General features: G+C 44.1%; 2 protein-coding genes across 6 annotated transcripts in view; one reads left to right on the top strand and one right to left on the bottom strand.

The window, feature by feature from the left end:
• HIPK4 (homeodomain interacting protein kinase 4) overlaps nt 1-26,954 on the bottom strand; it is a 108,645-nt gene that overhangs the window by 23,754 nt on the left and 57,937 nt on the right. The window contains exons 1-2 of one of the 5 annotated variants that reach the window (XR_014968614.1): nt 18,173-18,215; nt 17,587-17,680 (exon numbers count right to left, since the gene is read on the bottom strand). The exons of 1 other annotated variant lie outside the window; for it this stretch is intronic. The gene's annotated coding sequence lies outside the window, so the exon portion shown is untranslated. Of the gene's footprint in view, nt 1-17,586; nt 17,681-17,991; nt 18,312-26,954 lie in introns of those variants that run through there. 3 more of the 5 variants (XR_014968617.1, XR_014968615.1, XR_014968616.1) reach the window with 3 other exon arrangements.
• On the top strand, nt 18,267-22,364 carry LOC146798128 (E3 ubiquitin-protein ligase TRIM39-like). The gene has a single exon (XM_085625363.1). It carries the CDS (start codon nt 18,338-18,340, stop codon nt 19,721-19,723), a length of 1,386 nt encoding a protein of 461 aa, XP_085481489.1. The 5' UTR covers nt 18,267-18,337; the 3' UTR covers nt 19,724-22,364.

Genomic DNA, 26,954 nt, shown 5'->3' with positions numbered 1-26,954 from the left:
GCACATTTTGGATATATATATATGTGATCAAGGCCGTGGCAACACGGCCGAAACGCGTCATGCCGACTGACTTAAACGAATAAACCTGTTCGAAAATATATTTCTCAGCGTGTCGTGGTCTGTACCTGTTCCAGTTATCTGCTGGAGTCTGGGAACTCTTCTTGTTATATATATATATATATTACCTACTGGCGGTCGCCAGTAGGTAGTTATAGTTAGGACCCTGTTTCCATAGGAAATCCGCAACATTCTATTTGGAATAACTTTGGCGCCGGTCGACGAATCCTCGCGAAATAGGTGGGGCGCTACGCTCCGCTCCTACCCTGAAAGTCTCGGGGGGATTCGTCAAGCAGGGGCCGAGATAAAAGGGGGGTCCCAAAACGCGTTTTTCCCATGCATTTTTCCATAGGACCTTTAGACATAGCTACAGCCCGAACGGCTGAACAGAATTACTTGAAATTTGGCAGAGAGGTAGCCATAAGGTCAAGGAAGTGCCTTTTGCAGGTCTGGTGTAAATCTGTTCAGTAGTTCCTGAGAAAATAGCATTTAAAAGCATATATATATGTGGGCGGAGCCTAACCACACATCTCATCCTGAGATCTGATTGGCTGTCAGCACTTCATCCAAGAAGTGTTGGCAGCCATCTTGGGACCAATATACATGATAGCACCTCATTAAAAAGCATTGCAGTTAATAGAAGGTTTTAAGACTTTAGTTACATTATAAATCATTTGTTGATGGTACCATACTCATTTTAGGAATTGTGGTATGTTCTAAGGTGATTTCACCATGTGAAAAAGCCTTCTGCTGGGATATCATGATTGAGAGAAAAATATTTTCTCATGCTTTTACCACAGAGGTTTGGAAGGTGATCTATAGGCTAAACTGAGAGCTTATTTTCTGTAAATTCACATTATCTTTCTCAGTCATGTGAGAATGAAGTCTGACATTCTCAGTAAAACATGTACATCCAACAAGGGCAGAGACTGTCAGTTGATTCCTTTGTGTTCTACTGCAGCTTCCCAGAGTGTTCCAAAGAACTACTAGAGCGCTAACAGTCCTACTTATGATAAACGTATGGCACACCTGAAGCCATCTTGCTTGGATTAAAGTGGTAACTCTTAAAACATTTAATTTAAAAAGGAACAAAATGAGGGGGTTCATTTTTCCATAAAAAGTATGATTAGTGCTGCAGAAAGAAAATTAGGGCACATTTTGAGTGACTTCTCAAATCCTCTTCTATTTCATTAAAAAATTCTGACATGCAGACTGAAACATGCACTTTCAATACCAGCAGCAGTTTTCCCTGGTGAGCAGTTGCTTTACTACAGTGATCTAATGAGCAAAAAGAGTGCTAACATTCTGAATTTATGGCAAATGTGTGACACATCTGAATGCCTTCTTGATGGAATCAAAGTAAAAAACTGAAAGTATTTCCTACTGAGGAGACTGCAGTAAATGAGGAAATTAGGAAACTTCATAACAAATAAGTCTCCCAAGATGGCCACCAGAGACAAAAGAACCCAAATGTAGCCCAAATATCACCCAGATGTAGCCCAAGTATAGCCCAATGACAGAATGTCCCAGAATGTTCTTAAAAACAACTAGAGCGCTTACTGTCTTCATTATGACAAAAGTATGGCACACCTGAAGCCATCTTGATTGGAATAAACTGGTAACACTTAAAACATTTAATTTAAAAAGGAACACAATGAGGAGGTTCATTTTGCCATAGAAATTATGATTAATGCTGAAGAAAGAAAATGAGGGCACATTTTGAGTGACTTCTCAAATCCTCTTCTATTTCATTAAAAAATTCTGACATGCAGACTGAAACATGCACTTTTAATACCAGGAGCAGACTTCCATGGTGGAGTAGTTTTACTACAGTGATCTAATGAGCAACTAGAGTGCTAACATTCAGAATTTATGGCAAATGTGTGACATATCTGAATACCTTCATGATGGAATCAAAGTAAAAAACTGAAAGCATTTCCTACTGAGGAGACTGCAGTACATGAGGAAATTAGGAAACTTCATAACAAATAAATCTCCCAAGATGGCCACCGGAGACAAAAGAGCCCAAATGTAGCCCAAAATCAACCAGATGTAGCCCAAATATAGCCCAATGACAGAAGTGTGCAAAACACTTATTATTTTGTGTTTTTGCAGTGTTATATAGTGCAGACTTGTCAGGTATTGGAGTGATTTACATGAGCATTGGTTACATCACACAAGAACAAATTCATTTTGGTTGTAGACATGGGGAGACTAAGTGATTTGACCAGAATCACAGAATGTCGAGCTGAAGCAGAAACTTCAACCTGGTTCCCCAGTTGCAAAGTCTGCAGTTCTGGAAGTAACACCACATCCTCTCCCCTAAGTGCAACATTTAATCAAGTGGTCAACTGGATAAAAAAACATAAAGATAACAAATAATTTAAAAGTGCTTTGTCGCTATTTGAAAACTCAGAAAATATGTCCTTATTTTAGTCTTTTAGAGCACTAACCATAATTTTGATGCCAATAAGACCCTCTCATATATGTAATTTCTAAAGGAAATGCTCTAGGTATTACAGTTTTGATTACATCAAGATGATGTCAGGCGTTCCACACTTTTGTAATAAATATAGAATGTTAGCAATCTAGTTGTTCATTAGGATACTGTTGAGAGGCAGAGGCCAGGGGCACGGACTCTGAAAATTGAAGGCAGGTAGGAGGGTGCAAAGGCAACAATTTAACCACACTGAGCAGGCAGGAAGGGCCGTGGAAGCACAACAGACTATGGAGGGCAGTGGAAAGGGGGGCAGGGGCAACAAACCAACAATACAGGACTTGCAAGAGAGGCTGTTGGAGGGAAGATCTATTACGGGTCAAGGAAGCTAGGGGCGGTCCCCAGATCCCCGGGAGCCACCACAGAACTGAGCAGGAGAGTGAGTCAGGGACAAAAGGGGCACCTTAATTTGAGCCGGGGTGCCTAGGAACGCTTGCTCCAAAAATGAAGAAAACAGACATATGAGACATGGAATTGGAGGCAGAATTTAATGGCAGTTTAATGAGAAGATGCAACTTCAAAGAAACCGCAGAATAGAGACATAAAGTACAAAATACAGAATCCAGATAATCATACAGCTGTCATAATATTCTCTGTATCTCAATTAATGTACTGACAGAGAGAGAGAGAAAACACATCTATAAATGCATCATGAGAAACAAGTTACACCAAGGAAAATGTTACCTAGGAACACTCACGTTTACTCTTAGAGCAAGCATTCCTGCAATTACAATACAAAATCTTTTAAATGCAAAAGTAAAGAGAACAATGGTTAAACATAACATGACATTTCATATAGGTAAAATAGAATAAGATACTTCAAGCAAAGCAGAGCAAGACATTTTAAGCAAAGGAAGACAAGAGCTCCCAGCTCTTGGGGAAAACCTGCACTGCCTGTTAACCTACATACAGACGGCGAGGTAGTCCGTCGATATCTGTGGGTGCTCCCTTTTTATATCATTTTGTGGGCTCCTTTGCACGCTACATCTACCTACGTATGCTACCCAAAAGCTTCGTCTGCAGATTTTACCAGACATTTCGTCATTTACCCACTTAATGCTGACAATGGACTGGGTGAAAAGGTTAGTCTCTCAGGCCAATCGCTTATCGTAAGTTCCATAGAGCAAGCAGAAAATAATGGGTATTGTACGGGAATTCAATATATTTATGTATAAAATCTCCTCAGTTCTCCTAACTTGACGCTCTGCGGTTGCCACTTCCTTAAAAGCGGGAAACCTGCCCAGGAATCAAGTACCAGTCCAGGATGCAGCCTACTGTATGTCGACAGCTTCAGGGGGATGTTGAACTTTGATACCGAGCACGGAGCACTCGGGTAGGGTGGGGGCTACTAGTTTGGATCAGAAGGCCTCGCAGACCTGCCTTCAGACTGCTATACACTAAAATTGCAGAGCTATGGTCAATTTAACAAAGAGGCCTACATATTGAACAGAAGGGCCTACACAGGGGTTTTATGCTGGCTGAGTGGTAAGGATGTCTCAGGATAATTATATAGCAACACAGGACCCGCTGGTCAATTTAATACGGCCTACAAATGCAGCTGGCAGGGCAAGGACAAGGGTCTCATACTTCAGGTGTGGACAGAACGGGCCAGGGGCCCCCTGTGATACAAAATCTACCCTCCTTCAAGGCTGTGGCAATGTAATAGACCATTGTGGGCAGAAGGAAGAGGCAATGGTAGTACAACCATACATGCCAACAGACCCGATTCAGCCAGGAAACGTCCAATGTTTTTAAGCTCAAATGGGCTTTATTTGATCTGTCTCCTGTCTACAATATCCTCTTTTTCAATGTAACTCAAAGGGGAAAATCAATACCCCAGTTTTTTTTCAAAATCTCCCTCTTACCAAGTTCAAAATGTTCGCAAGTATGGTACATTGGATCATGGAAGGAAATGGGATAGGGACATGGACTTGGATAACAGAGGACAGGAGGGACATGGAGAGGTGCACGAAACTGACCCTGCAGGGCAGGCATCAGCACAATACACCACACAGGGCATGCAGGACGGGAGTGCAGCACAACAATCCATAGAAAGCAAGAGGGAGGGGACAGGACCATGCACATGGACAACAGAGAACAGAGGGGCAAGAGGCAATGGTAGCTAGCTGACCATAATGGACAGACAGGAGAGAAAGCTGCAGCATAACAGACCATAAAGGGCAGGAGGGACGGATCAGGGGCATTACAATGGAACAGACAAGCCAGGAGGGAGGGAGTAGGGCTGGGGGCAAGGGGGCAGGGCAGGAGCAGCAAGATAGCCATGGAGGTCAGGCAGGATGGGCACTAGAAGCAAGACACACCATGAAGAGCAACAGTGAGACTGTGATGGCATACACACAGACCATGGAGGGAAGGTGGGAGGGGGTCAGGGGCAGCTAACTGACCACACAGGGAAGGTGGGAGGGGCCATGGCAGCACAGAAGACCATGCATGGCAAGTGGGAGGGTTAGTGGCAGCACAATGGCTGTGATGGGCAAGAAGGAGGGTGGAGGGGCATGCACAAAGGACAATGGAGGATAGAAGGGAGGGTCAGGACCTGTGCACAGACAAGAAAGTTCAGGGGAAGGGACCTCACAACAGACCACACGGGGCAGGCAGGAGGAGCAGTTGCAGCACAACAGAACACTCAGAGTAGATAGGAGTGGCAGGTCCATGGGACATGGTGGGCAAAAAGGATGGAGCAGGGGCATGCACAAAGACATCGGAGGGCAGGGGGAAGGAGAATAGGGGCAGCAAGCTAAGCACAGAGTTTAAGCAGGAGGTCAATGATGGGGCATAGAATTGGGCAATGGAGGGCAGGAGGAGTGGACTGGTACATCATACTAAATTGAGGGCAGTGGCAGCACATCAGACCATGCATGGCAGGAGGGAGGAGGCTAGTCCATGGATTCACACAACAGAGGATAGGGAGGAAGGGGATGGGGCAGCAAGCTAACTGTTCAGAGAAGGCGGGTATTAGGAACTTTATTGTTTTTAAAACATTGTGTCTGTGCGAACTACTTAAAATATGAACAAGTATGCAGCATAATCTCACTTTTATTCAGGAAGAAGAGGACGTTTGTGACTGTGACTCCGGGCTCACTTGGCAGAAACACCCCCTGACCCTCCACCCCCTATCGCAAAATGTAATGCCCGTGAAAAGGGTAGGTGAACACAGTGTTATATAGAACATAGTCCTGAGAGCACGATTGAAAATGAAAACTAGATATAGTGTATGGTATAAACTATGCACCAAAAAGTGTGATATAAGATGAACCAGGCGTGAAATATAATATGCAATACATTGTGCGCAATGACAGATTCATTGGAGAGCGCGAGATAGCACAGGCACTAGCGCGTGCTATGCGATATGCGCCTTGGAGTGTAATATGCACAGGGCAGTGTTGTGTAACCTAACTAGTCTCTAAAGTTGTAATATAAAATATGTGCTGGGGAGTGTAACGTTGCATATGCACTGTGACAAATATATGGATCCCAGATTGTAATATGTATGGCATAGCACTGTGCGTTATAACATAGGCATCGAGAAAGGCACGTTAGATGGGGCAATATAACCCGTGCGAAGACAAGTGTGGCATGACATATTCACGGGGTGGTGTTACAGTGCACATGGGCTAGAGAGTGTCATAGCATATGCACTAGCTAGTGGAATACAACACAGAGGTGTGTGGCACTCGGCAGGCAATGGTGGGTGTAACACAGCATTGGGCTCTGTCAGGAGCACGCTGTGACTCTCAAGTGATGTTCGTCCCCTTTCCAGAGAGTAAAATAAAAAGTATTACACATCCAGCAGTGGATGTGTGTTTTATTAACCGTGAGGGGGGTTTCTTGCATAGTTTTGGTCGAATTTTTGTCGAATCCCCTTTGAATGGCTTGGTGTGCATGTGTATTAAATGTGCCCGTCAATAGCTACCCATGTTTGTATAAATAACCGACAAGGGTGTCTACCAGGATTAGGCACGGTAGGGCATCAGACATGTCAGAGCTTCACTAGTGGTGTAAATACATTCCACGTGGATTCATTGCATGCATAGTCGCCTTTTAATGAATATCACGCAAATCGTCATGGTGATAGGTACGTACGGTTTGTCCAGCATGTCCTAGGTGTGTCTATAAATATATATTTTTTAAAAATAATAAAAAACAGTGGCCGGCCCTGGGGATTGGGGTCAAAAAAATATAATTAGGAGACTGGCCCTGGGGGATGGGGTCATCAGGGCCAATAAATTAGAATAAGAAGGGGAACCAAACAGCCCCCCTTCTTAAAAAACTAAAATAAATAAAAGACTGGCATCGTGCCGGAGGCCATGCCCCCTCCGTGCAGCACTCTGCAAACGCGCCCCCAACAGGCATCTCCAGTATGCGCCAGGGAGCTGCGCTGCAGCCAGGTGTTCTGAGGCCAAGTCCCTTTTTACACCTCTCTGCAACGCAGCTCTGTGGCGCTTACTGGAGGTACCTAGTGGTCTAGTTTGACCCTAGGGACCCTTAGGATTCAGGGGGACTTAATCTCTCAACTTAGAACAGCCACAGGGCGCGTTTACACAGTGGTGAAGGGAGGGGACGGGGCCTGAGGTGACGTGTGCAAACACGCACTATGGCATGTTTTAAATTGGGGATATAATTTCCCTTCAATACTGAGGGCCCCTGGGGGCTAACTAGCCCACCAAGTGCTTCCAGTAAGCGCCACTGAGCTGCATTGCAGAGAGGTGGTCCAGGCCGTGCCACTTTTTACACCTCTCTGCAACGCAGCTCTGTGGCACTTACTGGAGGTACCTAGTGGGCTAGTTGGACCCTAGGGACCCTCAGGATTCAAATGAACTTAATCTCCCAACTAAAAATGGACACAGGGCGTGTTTACACAGTGGTGAAGGGAGGGGACGGGGCCTGAGTTAACGTGTGCAAAAACGCCCTGTGGCCTGTTTTAAGAGGTAGTTTTAATCCCCATGCCCTATTATACACTAGGGGCTTACAGAGGAGGTCATGCTAATCACAGGGGGACCCCAACGCATAATGTTCCCTAGTGTATGTAGGTGTTTTCACTGTATTCTAAGTGTCTTTTAACATAGCACTGGCTCTAGGACTGGTTAGTCAGACTCAGTTACCACCAGTATCCGTCTGAAAAAGTTGAGGGTACAGGATGATTTTGCAACAAGGCTTCTTTCTGCTCTTCTTTTTGTTCTTTCTGCACGTTATCCTTCTTCTTGCACTTATCTTCGTATTTGAGGACTTCTGTTGCTTCTTTCTGCACTTCTTTTGTTTCTTTCTGTGCATTTTTTCTTCTTTCTTCACATGTCCTATCTCTGTAGGCATAGTTAGAAATTAGCATTTAAAAAACCTTTGAAATTCACAGAAAAAACCATAGGTTTCAGGCACGTTATAGTTAGGAATTAGCATTTAAAAAACCTTAGAAATTCACTGAAAAAACCATAGGTTTCAGGGGTGTTATAGTTAGCTGGACTTTTCACTTGTACAAAACCATTGAAATTCCCCCGTTATAGTTAGTTCAGCTAACTATAACTCGCGCGCCCGCAATGCACTGCTGATGACGTCACATATTACATCACTCATGACATGGTCAGTGACATCACTCATGACATCACTGATGACATCTCAAATGACATCACTGATGACATCACTGATGACATCATCCTTGTGATAGAGTGGCAGACCTCCTCTCACCCTAATATAACCTTTGATACACACATTCAAAAATAGAGACTAAAATTTTCAAAACAATGGACATACCAATACCAGTTACAACAACCTCTTCAGTAATTCTAAGATCCACATACACATCCACTCATTCACCAACAGTCCTATACAGTCACTCATACATATGTACTCATACACCTATACATCCTGTTACACAATGCCACTCCATAGAGTTACTCACACACATAGTCACTCATGCTAATAAAGAATCAAACATACATTTACTTGCATATACAGTTATACACACACCACCATACTTACTTCTACGGAAACTTACACATACTTAGTCTTTTAAACAATCACTTATAGAAACACATACTTATTCATACAGGAACTCTTTCAATCTCTCACTCTCACATATACTCACATATATACACCAATAGTCACATATACTAGTTTAAAACATATGTAGTTACTCATAAAGACACTATTGAGACAGTCATTCACTCACTAACACACCCATACACACACTCATCCACCCATACAGTCCTGCACACATGCTGTGTTCAACACATACAAACAGTGAGTCACTCATTCATGCACCTATGCACTACGTAATACCCCCCACCGAACCATGCAGACACTCAGACTGATACTCAAAAAACCAACTAATAACCTATATAGACACCCATGTAGCTACTCACCAACCCATGCAGCCACTTATACACAAAATGAGAGACTGATACAGATATTTACATATTTAAACATTACTCACTAAGCCATGTATTCACTATGATACACTTAATCAGTCAGTTACACAATCAATTTTTCAAAAACAAATCATCCATTTAGACACTTATATACCCATTTATTCTTCCATCGACCTTGAGATATACATATATAAAACATATTTAATTTTCAGAAAAACACACATTCACTGGATGATGTCATCAGTGATGTCATTTGAGATGTCATCAGTGATGTCATGAGTGATGTCACTGACCATGTCATGAGTGATGTAATATGTGACGTCATCAGCAGTGCATTGCGGGCGCGCGAGTTATAGTTAGCTGAACTAACTATAACGGGGGAATTTCAATGGTTTTGTACAAGTGAAAAGTCCAGCTAACTATAACACCCCTGAAACCTATGGTTTTTTCAGTGAATATATATATATATATATATATATATATATATATATATACATACACACACACACATATCCAAAATGTGCTTTAAGGTGTAGTGAGCCATGTTTTAGTTCCAAAAATTACACTTATCACTCACATTTCACACCAACAGAAGACAGAACACTTAATGCGCAGTGTACATTTAAAAGCAGGCCTTAGCAGGTCATTGCCCAGCGTCATTTTCACCAACACCATGCATCGAATATATGTTATTACTACGCATGCTGTACATTGCATGCCATTACAACGCGGTTGTTACAACGACCGCATTGTTACTTCGCGAACCATTACATCGCAAGTCGTTACGACTGGCTGTGGGGTCGCGCTGGATTTAGGAATAGTATAATTTTCTATTCCTACTCCAGTTTGTGCAACAGCAGGGAAGGTGTTGGATTGTGAATCCAACACCTTCTGCCCCCTCCCCCCCCCCCCCCCCCATGTATCAGCTAGATGTAATCTTTGGAACTAAAACATGGCTCACCACACCTTAAAGCACAATTTGGATACATATATATATATACGCCTTTAATTACGTCAATGCTTCTTGTAAAGGATTAATGGCTAGCCTTCTTCGGCTTTGGTCATGCTCCTTATAGATACCACTCTTCTTTTTCATCCTGCTTTGCACTGTCAAAAGCCGACCAGGCGTTAACTGTCGTCAACACAATGCTAGTTGTAAAATTCTACAGAGTATTCATCCCCAAGTGTCTAAAAGAATAGAAATTGTTTGTAGGAATAAATTGATCATTTCTCAGATGATTTCTATTCATTCTTCATCCCCGTGATAAGGGTAGAGAGACTGATTGTCAGCTCTCACTATAAATTCAGTGACATTTTATCGATACCCTTACCATGGGGATGACGATGGCACAGCAGGTACTGTGCAGCTCCAGTGAATTTCCTGATGCTACAGCCTGCCTTTCTTGCAGTCAGTGTTCCTTTCTGTTTGTCTCTCTCTTAGCATGTTTTTCACAGTCTATGAATCCCGTCTTTGTCTCTAAGCTTTCCCTATCCATCTGCTCATCTATTGCTGTCTCTCCCTCTTTGTATGACTAACCCCGTATTTGATGTCTAGGTCTGATCTTTCTCTCTCTGGTTTCTCCCTATCTCTCAATCATTCGGTCTGTCCCTGTCTTTCTAGGTCTGTCCCTGTTTTTCTTCCTCTTTCCATGAAAAGGTAGATTGATTCAGTTCAGAATATCCCAATCTCGCCCTTTTGTGTCTCTGTCTTTTTTGCTTGTTCCTATCACCCCCTACCGCTTTCTGTTCCTCCTTGTATTCCTCACTCCCTTTCTGTATATCTACCTTACTGTCTTTCTATCTCTTGCTGTCTTGATTTATTCCTTTCCTTCTGCCTTGTCCTATATTTATTTCCCCACCCCATGCCTTTCTTTCTGTGTATTTCTCATTCTCTTTCCCTGGCCTGCCTGTTTTACGTGAATTTTGTTCTTATCTCCAGGTCTTTCCATCATTGACTTGCATTTCTTTCTCCTGTCTCCCATTTCTTTCTGCCCATCTATTTGTGTCTTTCTTTGTATGACACTCCTTGTCTCTGACATCTCTGTTTCTCCTGTCTTCCTCTCTTTATCCAGTGTCTCCCTGTTTCTCGGTCTTTCATTCTCTCATCATGTTTTTCAAGGTTTTTCGCTGTCTTTCTCCCTTCCCACATTTTTTCCTGTATTTTTTTCTCTCTATCTCTTTATCAAACTTTTTTGTCTCTACCTTTATTTCCGTCTCTTATTGTATCAGATGAACTACAAATGCTCTGGTGTTGAAAAGCATCTGCTGTAAAATGGTCTTCACTGTTCTTACTAATGCCTGCTGTGGCAAAAGATCAACTATATCAATGGGGTATAAGTGTTTTTGGGTGCTTTCTTTTTTGCATTGGCTGGGATAGTAGACACTTCATATACACAGTCATTCCTGTGGAGATCTCAACCCAGCACCAATAGGTATCTGCCTCCATCTAATGACATCACCCTTTTGAACATAACTCCTTCTCGCTATGGGTGCCTCAGATGACATTGTGCCCTCGGAGACAAACGGCGGACCTGCTTTATATGATTATTAACCTGACCCTTCCCTGCCTTTCCCTCATAAGAGCTGAAAGTAGTAGTACAGGAATGCTGCAACACCCCAAAAATATCCAAGCAGGACCAATGAAAGAAAAAAGAAGAAAATAGGGCAAAGAAAAAGCAGGGCTCTCCCTGGCACAGCGGGAGAGCCGCTGATCAAATATACCCAGCCCTCTCGAGGAGCACCCCATATTGCCCTGCGGGACTTGCCTATCTTGGCCTTGTTTGTAGCTTTGTGGTGGCCTCAGGACGACGGGGTCACCAACAAAAGGATCCAGCAAGAGGTTGCTATAGGAGAAGCACACTCTCCCGTCAAAAGGATTTCTGGGGGTCCCCACCCTAGGGTGGGTGGGACACCAAAAGCATAACCTCTACCCCCCTCCCCCTTTTTTTCCAGATTGTTTTTAAAATTCAGGCATTCCCAAGTCTGGACCTTTTACATTACAGCTAGGAGTGATGCACCCTCTAGGGCAGGGGTCTCCAACCTTCTCTGAAGTAAGAGTTACTTTTGATCATTGTGAGCTACTGGAGGCTAAGTAACTCGAAGCCTAATGTCCATAGAGCCAGATACTATGGTTAGAATAAAATACGGAGCCATCCAGAAGAGATGCCAGTTCAAGATCCTCACAAACGCCCACAAAGCACTCCACAACCTAGGTTCAGCCTACCTCAACCATAGACTGAACTTCCACCAACCCTTCAGACACCTGCGCTCCTCTTCACTTGCCCTTGCATCCAATGCAGCCATGGCCGCTCCTTCTCCTACATCACTGTCAAAACCTGTAACAACCTTCCCCTCCTGCTCTGTACATCCCCCTCGCTGGCAGACTTCAGAAAGAGAAACAAGACCTGGCTCTTCGATGGCACTGTGTCGAGAAAATTATACTGAAGAGTTAACTTTGTTTATATGGATTTTATAAAACTCATCATTTAAATTTTCTCCCAATTCCAAGTGTCACATTTACAAACACCAAGCATCTTGCTCCCTGTGGCCTGCAGACATGGTGTTATTTTTATAACAGAAAAATACATGTGTTTAGTGGGAGAGATTTTAAGTGAAGAAACATGCTCCATAACACATTAAGACGTATTCGGCTTCATTTAAAGTGGAAAAAGACATTAAGACTTAATGGTTCATAAAAAAAGTTTTCTTCGCGTTAAATTTCTCCCATTTAAAAAAAATGACTATTTTTCAATTATAAATATGGCACAGTGTCTACTTGGAGCAAAAGGCCTGCTGCTTGTAAATGAGACAGTTTGAAATGGGAGGAAATTAAAATGAAGAGTCAATCATTAAGGTAACTTTTCATTATATTTGTACCCATTTAAAAGCATTCAGATACATTGTATTGAGTCGACAAGGACTTTAAGAGTTAAATACTTCAGTTCTTCAACTCTGTGCCCCTGCCTGGCCCGCAAATCTGACTGAGCACTGCTGGGTATCAGGCTCTGCTACCTGCAGCCTGGTGATGATGATGTAAAATATTCACAGCCTTCCTTTCACTTTTAAAGTAAAATGTAGCCCAGTGCTTAATTAAAAATGAACTCAAGGCTGTGAGCTACTCTGAAGGTGTCTGGGATCTACTGGTAGCTCGCGATCGACTGGTTGGAGAAACCTGGTCTAGGGGCAAAGTGAATGGCTGCAGTCTCTGTGGCCTGAAGCTCTTAATATGATTTTTAATGCTGTGTAAACACCCACTAGAGGTGAAAGTTTGTAATTGCACATGTTGTGATTATAAATGTAATGCCCTTTGGAGGCTATGTTTTAAATGTGTTATTCCTGCCAAATGTTATGTTCAATACACAAATCAACTAACACAACAAGTAGAGTCTGCGGGTCTGAATCGATCTCTCAAAAGAAAAGAAGCGACATGACAGCACGTTCAGACATGAAAAAAGTCCTCATAAAGAGGGCCAAGTCCCATCACCCACCGAGGTGGCATGCTTCATCATCTGGGACCTCCCATAACTACACCTGGTGTAGTTATAGAGCTACAACTCCTTCGATTACTGTAACAAGGAGGAGCTCAGGGATGTTTTGATTACTGTAGTTGGGAGGACGAATTATCTCAGAATGAGAAAGACTGCCATAAGTGTGGTGAATCTAGATGCAGTGTGTGGAATAAAGAAGTGGTTTAAAATTGATTGTCATTGGAAAAATAATTTTATTCTGTATCCAATGGCATCAAGCTAAAAACAGCAGAGATTATGAGGGAAACGCATCCACAAATGTTATAGGGCCGCGCCCTCGTAGGTCAACATGTTTCAGCCACCCTGTGTCTACCCAATGACAGTGGCTTTCGTCAGGACCATAAGGTAACACTACTGCAAAAATGTGAATAAGTGATGAGTGAGATGAAAGAGAACGATACAACCTACCAAAGTACCTACTTATCTGTGGATATGTGGCACCGTAGTGATGTAACTTAATCATCTGAAGGCAAAACAGAATAATAATACATAAATGAAATGTGCTGAACATGTCTACTACGTTTTTTTGACATAATACAAATGTCTCGTACATGTCTGAACGTGCTGTCATGTCGCTTCTTTTCTTTTGAGAGATCGATTCAGACCCGCAGACTCTACTTGTTGTGTTAGTTCAAGTGATTTGGGGATTTGTCTGCGCAGGTCTTTAAAAATTCCCTTAGACCCTATAACCAGTTGTTTTGTATCAATACACAAATCACCCACACATGCCTAGACATGTTGTGAATATGTTAATGAACTAATTACGCTGACAACCACTCCTGTTCAAAGGTGTACATGCTTCATTGCATGTGTGCATTCAAAGTTATATTCAAGTATTGCTGTTTAATACAAGTGAATGCTTTAGCACGTAATTTGTTGCTCTAGTGCTCCCTTTGGGAGAGGTGATAGTGATTACGCAATGGCATCAAGAAGTATTTCAATCCGCTTATGTATATATGTAAATTGCGGAGTAGTATTGAGTAGTTTGTGTGTAATAAATTTACTTTTTCAAAAGTAAAAGCACAGACTGGTTAATCATTTATTGAGTGTTATTAATGTGTATCTGTGATGGTGATTACGAGCCCACACCACCTCCCTTCGAGAAGGTCTTGGGCTGCTCTGCTTCGCTACCCTGAGGGAGTCAAATGCTACAATTAAGTGTCTGGTTCCCAGTGGAGGACAAATGTGGACCCATTACTTGTGCAGGGAAGACAACTAATGGCCCATTTTCTTACATTAGTGTCAGCTGTAAAATGGTCTGAACCGTTCTTACTAATGCCCCTTGTGTCAAGCGATCAACTGGATCTATGGGGTATGAGTGTTTTTAGGTGCTTTCTTTCCCATGTTTGCTGGGACACTTCGTATACAGAAAGTCATCCCTCTGGAGCTCTCACAACAGCACCAGTAGGTATCCAGCTCCATCTTATTCAATCATATTTGAACACATCTCCTTCTCACTCCAGGTGCCTCAGATGACATGGTGCCCTCAGAGGCGGACCTGTTTTGTATATTGGACTCTTCCCTGCCTCATAGGCGCTGAAAGCAGTGGTGCAGGAATGCTGCAGTACCTCAAAAATATCCAAGCTGGATTAAAGAAGGTGAATGAGCAATAAAGATGCCTTTAAATTTTGTTTTTATATTGTCATATTTGCTGTGTGCTCAAAGACAGAGATCAAATGTCGCGCTATGCCTTCTGACAAATTGCAATTTATTCTTTTAACAAGTAGACTGGTGTATACTTTTCTTTCTCTGACAAAAAAGTGAGAATTTTTTTAAGTGAACCATGTGACAATATTACTGGGTACAGAAAGTATGAAATGAAAGACTGGTGGATGTCATTATTTTCTAACACACAACAAAATTTAAATACCTGTAAATGACCCAGCGACAAAGCACAATGGTGACAACGGTTGTGAAAACAACGCACAACAGCTTGTGGAACACCAACTTCCTCAGAGACAGACAGGGTGCAGAGCGGCACCCCAACTATAGCCCTGCCCGGTGATCGCCCCTGCCACCTTGGGCGGAACTAGGGCCCACTCCAGAGAATATCTGACTTTTGATTTCTTAAGCCCTTAATTTCTTTTCATGCCAGCAACAGCATATCATTCATTTAACACTTTCACTGGGGCTCATTGGGTGGTTTTGTAAGCTCCAAATCTGGTTCTATTGTTAATTAGTTACTGAAGGAGCAACTGATGCTTCTAGGGTGGGGGGTAGTGGAGTGAGGGGATTATTTATTTGCCAGGTGTGATTATAACTTCTGTTTATGTTACACTTGGTATGTTTATCTCCAGTGGTTTTCCAAAGCTGACATACAACTATGCGCACTATACCCACACATCTCTTGTCTCACCTACTCTGGATGAGTGTGGGGTCCTGGTGCCTCTTGCACACCTACACATTTAGATTGACTGCTACAATGTATGAGTTTAAAATGTCATGGAATATTAATGACCTAAACAACCTTATCAAGAGGGGGCGATCCTTAGATTTGAAAAACGCCATGCCCCTGTCATTCTTATGCTACAAGCCCCACCTATGGGCACCAAGTCTTCTTTCCTCACCAGGTTTGGATATGACAGGGTAAATCATGCGGGGCACACTAGAAACACCAGAGGTTGCGATCCGTCTCCATAAGAACTTTCCTCTTATTGTCTGCAGATCAGACCCCCTTGGGAGATATGTCGCCATTGAAGGTTCACTAAAGCGTTGCCACTATAACTTATTAAGCACCTATATTCCATCACGGGTTGCCAGGCTGACCCTTGAGGCGCTCAAAAAGATTATCCTGGGTCTACCCCAGGGTGTCACAGATATAGGGGGGAGGGAACATCAATAACACAATGGTGGCCAATAGGGACTCAACTGGCTCTAGAGGGACGGGACAAGTAGACTGGTGCTCTGGGTAAATGGACTGCATCTCTGGGATGCCTGGCCTATATGGAATCCCCGAGTTAATGCAAATACACACGTCAGAGGTCTCCAAACACTTCCTCGCATTGATCTTCTGTTGCATTCAGCGGCTGATATCCTTCAAATGATAGCTGCTCATATTCTAGCCAGTGGTATCTCTGACCATTCTCATTGAGCTCAGCTTTGAGTGCTCTAGTGGAGGCTGTCGACTGCTATGGTGCCTCAATGCCTGGTAGACAACCAATGTACAAGTTTCCAAGGCCAGGAGCAGAAGACCTGTTTAGAACTGAACAAAGACATTGTGGACTCAACGGGCATACTCTGGATGGCTGGGAAGGCTGAGAAGGGGGTGCCAAGGCTTACCTGAGAGGCAGGGAGTGTGAGGCACAACAAAAAATACTTGCACTGGAGCCTAACATTCTGACAATGGAATGAGAAGACCGCAGACAACACTGTGAACATGTGAGACATCCACTGGAGCTTGACAGGGCCTATTTTTGTCAAATCTATCTTTAGGAGGCGCACCAATGTTGCCTTGCTTCCAAGAGAAGAGTCTATGAATGGGGTACAAATCAGGTACGTTGCTCTATTGGCTGGCCACTAAAGATATGACTTCCAGACTAGTCCCCCATATCCCTGATAGTGACAGAAAGTGTGTGTCCACTGCTGCAGAGATTACGTCTGCCTCCTCGGCGTACTATCACAGGCTCCATGCAGAACGTGACCAGGAACGTTCTTCCCTGTTCATTACTGATCACCCGGAGACTAGAGATGGGTGAACAGTTGGAGCTCAACCAACCTCTCACACAGGTGCAGGTAGAAAACACATTGAAGGAGATGCATCTTGGCAAAACACCGGGCCCCAATGGCTATCCCACTCAATAATATCAAAAGTTCCAATCTTTCCTCCCCCCTTCCCTATTAGAGTTGTATCTGGAGCCGTGCCACTTCCCGTCATGCCAGGAAATAGCGACCATTGTGGTCATTCACAAACCAGGGCGACAGCTGGACCACTGTGCCTCCACTCAGCCTTTCTTTCTCATAAATGCAGAGATCAAACTTTATGTTAAGACTTGACAAATAGGCTGCTCCTGTAGGGGTAAGAAGGGGCGGGATGGAGGAAAGAACTGCCCTATATGTGGATGATGTCCTCTTGTTCCCTTCTAGATCATCCATGATGCGGCCTAAACTATTCCAAATGCCGTACCTCTATGGGAGGGCCTCTGGTCTTCAAGTTAATTGGTCCAAGTCCCTCTTGGTCCTGCTGACGGGTGAAAGTGAAAAATGAAAAAACAAAAATTCTGCAAAATGAACAGTACAAATATTTCAAAATATACCAGCAGAAAGGAAAGCACAAATGAAACATATTTTTTGTAATTCTGAAGTGTGATGAAAACACTGATCAAAAAAATCACGACACTTTCTGAAGCACAAATGATCACTATCACTTAAACCCAATTACAACAAACATTATCGTTGGGGCGCTATATAGTTTTATTAATAGCCACTTTGAATAAAAACATGCCATCTGTAAATGACGGTGCGCTACCATACCATGATTTAGTAATATATTTGCAACAGTATGCTTCAAAATGCACCTCCAGTTACATACCACACACACTTTTCTTCCGAACGATGGTAGTTCAGTTGCTACTCTTGTTCTTTGTGTGGTGCTTGCATTTTTCACAATCCATAGAACTTTAGTGATGTAACACTGACGGCAGCACCCCCACTCTAAAAACTGCTACGCACCACTGCTCTCTCTAGATGCCTACAATCACACAGCGTCTCACCGGCAGACCGGACATTCATGAAACCTCCTCCCCTCCTCTCACTGGGTACCTCCGTTCACACGACCAGCAGAGGCTGACCCGAATCAGACTCTTACTTCCTGGTCACAGAACTGTCCCTCCCCTCAAGTGTTCCCGCAAGCTCACTGTCCGCCCTCAATCGGTGCCATGGCGGCTGCTAACCCTATCCGGAGCCTGCAGGAGGAGGCCATGTGCTGTGTCTGCTTGGGGTACTACCAAAACCCGGTGAGCACCGAGTGCGGGCACAGCTTCTGCCGCCTGTGCACACCTGAGGGCTCAGTCTTTCCCTGCCCTCAGTGCAGAGTGCAGTGCGACCCCAAAGCCCTCAAGGCTAACAGACAGCTGCTAAACATTGTGGAGATCGCCAAGCAGATGTGCCAACGAACAGAGGGGGCACAGGGCATATGCCAACAACACGAGGAGAAGCTCAAACTGTTCTGCAAGGTGGATGAAGCGGCCATCTGTGTGGTGTGCAGCCTGTCCGCTGAGCACCGGGAGCACGCAGCCGTGCCTATCCGAGAGGCTGCCCTGGAGTACAAGGATATACTGGTGGGCTGGCTGCCTCCTCTGAGGGCCAAAAAGGATCTGGTTGTGGCGTCTAAGGCGCAGGAAGAAGAGGAAATTAAAGCCATGAAGGTTAAGTTGGAAGCTGGGAAGGCGAAAACTCTGGTGCAATTTCAACAACTGCGCCAGCTTCTGCTAGAACAGGAAGACGCCACTCTCGCGAGACTGGAGGAGATGAACAACAAAATCACCAGGACGGAAAAAGCGAACACAATTAAACGACTCCAGCAAATTTCCTCCCTCGATGCCCTGATCAGAGAGGTAAATTCGAAATGTGCGCATCTGCCAGAGGAGCTGCTGAAGGACGTCAGGAGCACCCTGAGAAGGTGTGAAAATGAAAAATTTCAAGAACAAGAAAAAACGACCAATGAGTACAAGAGAAAAGAAAGTATTTTAAACCATGTAAAAGTTTTCGAACCGGAAATGGAGATGAGGCAGTATAAAGTGCCCGTGACTCTGGAAGAATACACCGCTCATGAAGAGCTGCTGAAGCTGTCTGAGAATGGGAGACGTGTGAGAGGGCTCTCCCAGGCTCCTTCGTCGTCTGGCTTCATGTACGGGTATAACGAACGCTTTCAATATCCCTGTGTGCTGGGGAAGGAGGGTGTCCACTCAGGGAGGCACTACTGGGAGCTGCAGCTGCTGATGGAGGGCGATGGGTGGTGTGTGGGCGTTGCTCTAGAGTCCGTGAACATGGGTGACGCAGGCTCAAAGTCACCCGAGCAGGGGGTCTGGGCTGTGGAGGGGTATCATGGTCACTACACGGCTCTCACCTCTCCTGCCACCCCCCTGCCCCTGCGGGAGAGCCCCAGGCTGCTTGGGGTCTATCTGGATTACGAAGACGGGCGGGTGTCCCTGTACAAAGCCGACACAAAGGAGCACATTTACACGTTTACAGGTGCTGCTTTCACCGAAACAATCTTTCCATATTTTTATCTCGGTCAAGGCGCAGAGCTGCGCCTTGTCTAAAACCTGCAGACGCTGGAGATGTTGGGACTAGAGGTCTTCATGTTTTAAAACTGTGTGTGTTAAATGTGTGGTCGCTCGTGTATTTTTTTTTTTTAGTTCAGAAACTTTATTGAGCATTTTCACAACCAATAAACAGGGCGAAAGAAAGAGAAAAGTAATACATGTGATACATTCGGGCAACCAAGGTCTGGTGTATTCTTAAACGTGAAAATGAGAAATATATTTGTGACTGTGCCAGTGAAGATAGATGTGTCACGATAACGGGTTATTTGGGATGCGTGTACTGCTAAGAACAGCTTCCCAGATTTTCCTTGATATTAGCACAGTAGAGCGTTGCCGACTTGAGAAAACAATGTTTATTGCCTCAAGCTCCAGTCTAGGATCACGTTGTAGGAGAAAACAATTGGGGCAATAAACCAAAGGCTTTTACAGCACTGCACAGTTGACCCTTTGTTCGATTGTTGGCTACCTTATGTGTTTAATTTTTATAACTGCTACACAATAATATAAAGGAACAAAGTCACACGTGCAGATCCACTGAGTGTAGTAGAAAATGTATTTTAGGGGTGGGCGAACAATTCTGCTCAGCCGGTGGAGTGCGCATAGTTTTGCCCATTTCGCGCTCCGTGTGGAGTGCGGAGTTCTGCAAAACTCTGTGAGTGCTCACGAGACAAAAATCGAGCTGGACCTCCACCCTCCAAGATTTCTCAGTGCGGGCGGTCGCAGCATGTTGCGACCGCTCGTGTTAAGAAATCTGCTGCTAATGTTAAGGAAGCAGCCGCTCAAGTAGAATGTCTACTTGAGCGGAAGAAAACAGCAGCACCATCCGGTGTGACGTGGAATGCCATTCAATTAGATTTTTCAGCGCAGGAAAATCTCTCGCCGCTTAAAATCAGAGCTGGCAGCACGACTTAACACACTCTGTCAGAACTCCGCTGAACGCATCAAAGTTTTTCTGTCACTTCGCGAAGTTCCGCAGAGTATAACTCTGCCCAGGCCTAATTTATTTCCACTCCTGGAGATGGGTAAGTGGTTAATGTGTTTTTCCTCTTTTGATGCATGAACCCCTCCAGGTTTTTTTTAAAACTTTATTTTTAATTATTTTATTGGTCTTGGTGCCATAAATCATATAATAGCATATTACTTGAGTACATTTACAGATGTATTGTGGAATCATCACAGACGTCATGCCCAACATTTTGCCTGGAGTCCTGACAATCAAATCAGATTTCAACTGGGGTTTAATTGAAGCAGTGTAATGACAGCAAATCATATTGTTGAGCTTAATTAGCCCATGGTACCATAAGCCAGTGATAGCGAGACTTCTGCTAGGTCAGTGGAGGTCCGATGCCATATATTTTCACTGGGAGCCCACTTCAGGGATCGCCGCTCATAGGTAATCTCTTAAGGGGTTGGCAGATGTCTCGGCCTAGATGCGGGGCAGCAGCGTAGCAAAAAGTTCACTATTAGTATCGCAGTACATAAGGCTTTTAATCCATCGTCCCACTGTTGGAGTGTGCTTGTGTCCCCAGTGTATGGCGATTTCCCTCTTTGAAAGGACTATTGCTATCGCCACAAACCTGCGCGACGCTGTAGGTATAATGGGGACATACCCTAATAATGCCAAGAAGGGGGGGGGCTCTATCTGCAGTTGTCATTTGTTCAAGTTCTACAAATATGCTTAACTCCTCTCCACACTTAGAACTATACTGTCAAATAGCATATTATCTGCATAGCTGCATATATGGTTTATGCCTCTGTTTCTCTATACATATGTCTTAACTTTTCCAAGATTTCCCCATTTAACTTTATTGAAAGGAATCAGCCAGTCATTAAAATAAAAGTGACAAAGTAGCTATTCCCTTTGAACATAGACTGAGCTTAAACACCTAGGGCCATATTACATAAAGTTCCCCTGTGAGGTTAATAGGCCCTGTGCACAGACGCTTCAATTTTTTACATGTTTAAATATATATTTTTAGACGATGACCGTTGGCACATATTTGCTTGCGCGCCAGTATGAGATATTGTACTCAGAAAAGGGTTGCTTACAAATACGTTTCTTCATAGGCACATTATCATACCTTAGAACATTCTGTGCAAGGATCGGGTACACTATGCAAACTGTCCTTGTTGGTTGTTGTCTGTTTGGTGACAGCGCTGGGTGGGTAGAATCAACACTGATGGCCGGACCAGAGCTCAGGTACAGTACTAATAAGTCCAGTTTTATCATATAAACTGCACCAAGCCTTTGTTCGCCAGAGGAGCATTTAGATGGATTGTCGCGGTCATCCGTGCCTGAATTCTAGCCCGCTGAATCCCGTCACTCCCCTGAGAGGGATGGCAGCCTGTTCTACACTAGACTGGCTACCAGATGACACACACACGAAGGTAAATGGGGAGTTGGCCACTCTAAGGTATTCTGGCAGAAACGCACATCCTGTGCTTTCTAGGATAGGTAGCGCTAGGTAGGAATCTAATTATATGTATTCATATAATCAATGCAAATATATAATAGTTGAATGAGTCTTCACCATTTTTGTAATGTTGGTTACAATGCTTGGTTCCTTTCCATTAATTATTGTAGCGCATGTATTTTACGCAAGAATCCAATTGCTTCAATAAATATTTGAAATGCCAATTTGTGTGTTTCTTGGGTCTCCCTGTGGGCATGCTCGAATGAAGAATGAATTATACTAATACCGTTGCTGCTTTTAGATGAAGGGGTACAGGAATAAGCCCCCATTTAAAGAGCACCACAAGAAAAGTGTTAAAAGAGCTGATAATACTGCAGCACAATCTCATATAATTTTATCTATTGTTTAAAAAAGCAAACTGAGGACCCATTTTTAGGTCTCGCCTGGCAACGCATGGCGAAAGCGCTGTCGCCAGTGAGATCTATTGTTACTGACTTGCTTCGGAAGGGAGACGGGACATGTGCATGTGCAGGGGCGACTGGAGGTTGTGAACGCGCCTGTGAACGTGTACCACAGCGTTAGATTTCACCTTTGCTCCCCGCCTGACCCGTTCGAGAGAGTTTTTTTTTTCCATGGCGCTTGCCTTCCTCCGCTCAGCGGCTGCAGACAGAGCTCCATTGTGCCCAGCGCGTGCTGGGCTCACAGCCGAGCGCTTACTCTGCACTAGCCGAGCACGTCGGAGTCAGCGCATTCAAGACTCCGTGACGTCGGCGAGGACTACAAATAACCCATGGTCACACAGCGCAGCTGCGCAGTGGAAACAGAGGAAGGACAACAATGACAAACCGCTCTGACCCTGCACCCCTCCCGCCCACGAACGTCGGCAGCCATCTCTGAATGGGCACAGTGCCAATTTAGTGTGAAGGCGCTGTTCTCTGCTACATAGGAGTGTTGGTTTCAGAGGGTTTCGCCAAGCTCATATAGCAAGCAGATTTGTGTTCATGGCTTATTTCATTGAAATGAAATCACAGCCACATACGTTGGAACTGAAAACTGATGGTAAGGAGGGGCATCCCAGCCCGAGAGTTTCCTCTCCAACTGACGTCAGCCAGGCAGGCCCAGCAATCTGAAGCCATTACGCAAGCCATGGCGTGCAACGGCTCCCACAGCCTAGCAGCAAGCCTCTGGTGCTTATGTAATACACTTCTGAGAGTTTCCATGAGCGCTGTTAACTTATATTTAGAAGGGCTGCCGGAAGGGACTCTCCGCCTGGGGCATGCTAAACGGGGAGCTCCAACCAAATAACTTCCAGGGGTGTGTGCAATATCCAGCGCGTGACCCCCTCAGCACCACCATGACATCCCCCGCAGGTGCTATATTTGCTTTCTCTCAGAAGGAAAGCCTTCTGCCAGAGTAATTAGAAGATCAAGCACTTTTATTGATCCCCAGGAAGAAAATAAATTTAAGAACTATGATCGCAGAGACTGATTCAGTGTTCGGCTTGAGAATGTTTACCGAAGGATCGCTGAGGCGAAAACAACATTCAAACCAAGAGAGCTTTTAATTCACGTTTTGGGTTAACATGTTTTATAATTACACTGCCTGTATCGGCGACCTCTCTGTGGGCAACACGCATTTTCTTGCCTTAAAAGAGCACACTTGAGTGACTTAAAAAATATATATGATCAGCTCCCAGTCAGAATATATCTCTACTCGTAAACGAGGACGTTAAAGCACCATTGTATATGACTATATAAACTATGTTTACCCAAACGTCACAAGACCCACTTCTGGAAAATTTAATATGGAGAAAGTATGTAACGGAGATGCCAGGAGAGTGGTCTCTTACTGTAACAAGTATTTGCAATGCAATAGGTCTCGCATTTGCAGAGTTTTAGCTGTTGGCATTGTAAATGACAATGGATTTTATTTATCTGTTTAAAACAACACATAACTAAATGGCATTGGCATTTGCAATGCCAATAGATCAAACTCTCGCAAATGCGAGACCTATTGCATTGCAAATACTTGTTAGATCTTAGTTGGAGCCAGCCTCAGCCGTATTTCAAGCCTCAAGTAATCAAAAACATTCATAAACGCAAAGGACATACATATATGCACACATACAGGGACTTTGGGTTACAGGCCTCGAAAAATCATACAAATTTTACCAGACCTGCAGGTCTAGTGAATTAAATAATCTACTCAGTCGAACTGTAATGCTCTTGACCCATAAACTGGTTTCAAATGTTGTGATCCCAGGCAAATATTTCAATTCCCAGAGATGCCATTTTCTTCATTATTACATATGATAGCACCTTCAAATATGTTAGTTCAGCATGTCTGCTGTACAAAAAACCCTTTTGTTTTATTTAATAGACTAGACGTTTGTAGACAAATGTAGTCAACTCAAGAAGAAAGAATGTAGTCAACTCAAGAAGAACCCTAATTATGCTCCCAAGGTTAATCTGGGTGCTATAAATGGGTATGTTATCAAATGGGATAAAGTTGAGCCAGCTGGCTTCTTAAAGAGCTTGGTTTCGATGTCTCTCGAGGATATTCACGTATGTCTAACAGCTGCCATGGAGCCTGATAAAGTCGTGGCTGCCTTTTCTAATATCCAACGGTCAGTAAAAGATCTTTTATTTAGAGAACATAGGCAAACAGCTAAGCGCCCACAGGGTTGGTTTGATAATAAATGCACCAAAGCTTTGACTTCTCTCAAAAAGGCCCTACATACCAAACCAAAAAACCAAGACCTGATCCGTCAAGCCAGAGGAGCTTACAAACTGACCATTAAAACGAGAAAAGCCACCCTTAAGCGGGAGGCGTGGGCGACCCTACGTGAGGCCTCGCAACAACGCGATAGTGCACTATTTTGGAAAGTGGTGAATGCCCCATACCTGCAAAGCAGAGCGGAAGACATCTTAGACGTGGCTATCCCAGGGGATACCTGGGTGAACCATTTTAAGCAATTATATAATAATCCGACTGTAGGGCACTGTCCTCCTTCGCTAACTGTCAGTTTGACGGACCTCGGCGGATCAGGCGAGCGAAATGCTTTTCCGCTGAATATTACTTTCAGTCTCCAAGAGGTCATTAAAGCTATTAAGGACAGCCCATCCGGTAAGGCTCCGGGTCCCGACGGTGTCCCAATCGACGTCTATAAGGCAGAGTTGGATCTATGGGCACCCTTACTTACCAATGTTTTAAACAAGTCTAATCAACAGGGATTTGTGGCATCTTGGCCTGACGCTACTGTCGTGCCAATATTCAAGAAGGGTGACAGAAACGACCCAAATTGTTATAGGCCAATCTCTCTTCTGGATGCACTGATGAAGGTGGCCGGTAGGATCATCCTAAATCGGATCCAGAGCTGGGAGGCCGAAAACCAGGCCATGTCTAACTTACAATATGGCTTTAGGACGGGCAAGGGAACGGTCGAGCAGTGCTTGAACCTGGCCTTAATTATTGCAAAGTACACTCAAGCGCAGTGCGAAAAGTTATATATTTCCTTCATTGACCTAAGCTCAGCGTTCGATTGTGTGAATCATGAACTCCTCTGGAACACACTTTCTTTCTTGGGCCTTGACGCCCAAATCATCACGTTTATTCGCGAACTTTACAGGGACGCAGGGGCAAGGGTCAGATTCGGACGTCTGGGGGAATGCTCAGACAAATTCTCTATCTCGCGGGGGTCAGACAGGGGTGCATATTGGCTCCCCTGTTGTTCACCATCTATATTAACTCTATTGGAGAACACCTAAGTAAATTTCAATATGACTACCCCGCTATAAAGGGTACCTCAGCGCCCCTATTACTCTATGCTGACGACGCGGCAATAATGTCGCGTACTAGGATAGGTCTACAGCGGGCGGTGGTCCAATTTTCCTCCTTTATGAGAGATAGGGAATTAAAGGTGAATACTTCTAAAACTTATAACATGGTCTGCGGCAGGGGCCTTAGAAGTGCACCTTGTCCTATTTACTTGGACGCCCAAAAAATTGAAACCACTGAGAAATTCTGTTATTTAGGTGTGACTTTTGATAGGAGGGGGAGCTGGAAGCCGGCAATAGCAACAAGGAAATTAGCCTTTTTACGTTCCGCGGGAGCCCTGAACAATTTTTCTGCAAAAATTGGGGGGAAGCCTGCTAGGGAACTAATACAAATCTATAAGGCCAAAGTGGTTTCCTCAGCCACCTATGGGGCAGGGCTCTGGGGGATAGAAAATGTGCAGACGTTACAAAGCTGTGAGAATCAGTTTATCTGCCATTTGCTAGGAGTCTCTAAATTCTCATCTACTTATATGACCCATATAGAAGTAGGCCTTCCCTACATTAGTGACATTGTTAACATCTCCCCTCTTTTATTGTGGCACAAGGTCTGGGTGACAGAAGAGACAACCTTAAATAGGGAAGTAATCACCGACTGTCTCACAATGAATGGAATGGCCAATATTAGGTGGCTCTCCTACGTGAAAAATCTTTGTGTAAGGATAGGACATCCAGAATTCTTTGATAACCCGCTCAGTTTGGATGGGCTATCGAGAGCCGCCTTGAAAAAGTTGGCTCTTGATTACCTGGTAATGGAAAGATGGGACAAGGAGAAAATGAAACCTACTGTACTTCGGTTTCAGGAAATCACTCAGTGCGAGGGTCTCCAATATTATCGTAGCTCAGAATTAAGCCCATATGCACGCACACTGCTGACCCGCCTCAGATTAGGCATGTTTTTTCACTTAGTCACTTTCCCCCTTTGTAATGACTGGTCCACTGAAATCCCTTTGTGCCCATGTGATGATATTTCCAGACAAT

Source organism: Triturus cristatus, chromosome 9 (genome assembly GCF_964204655.1).
Source record: "Triturus cristatus chromosome 9, aTriCri1.1, whole genome shotgun sequence".
NCBI classification, from domain to species: domain Eukaryota; kingdom Metazoa; phylum Chordata; class Amphibia; order Caudata; family Salamandridae; genus Triturus; species Triturus cristatus.
The sequence above is the reverse complement of the archived record's forward strand: the minus strand, read 5'-3'. Positions and strand labels throughout refer to the sequence as shown.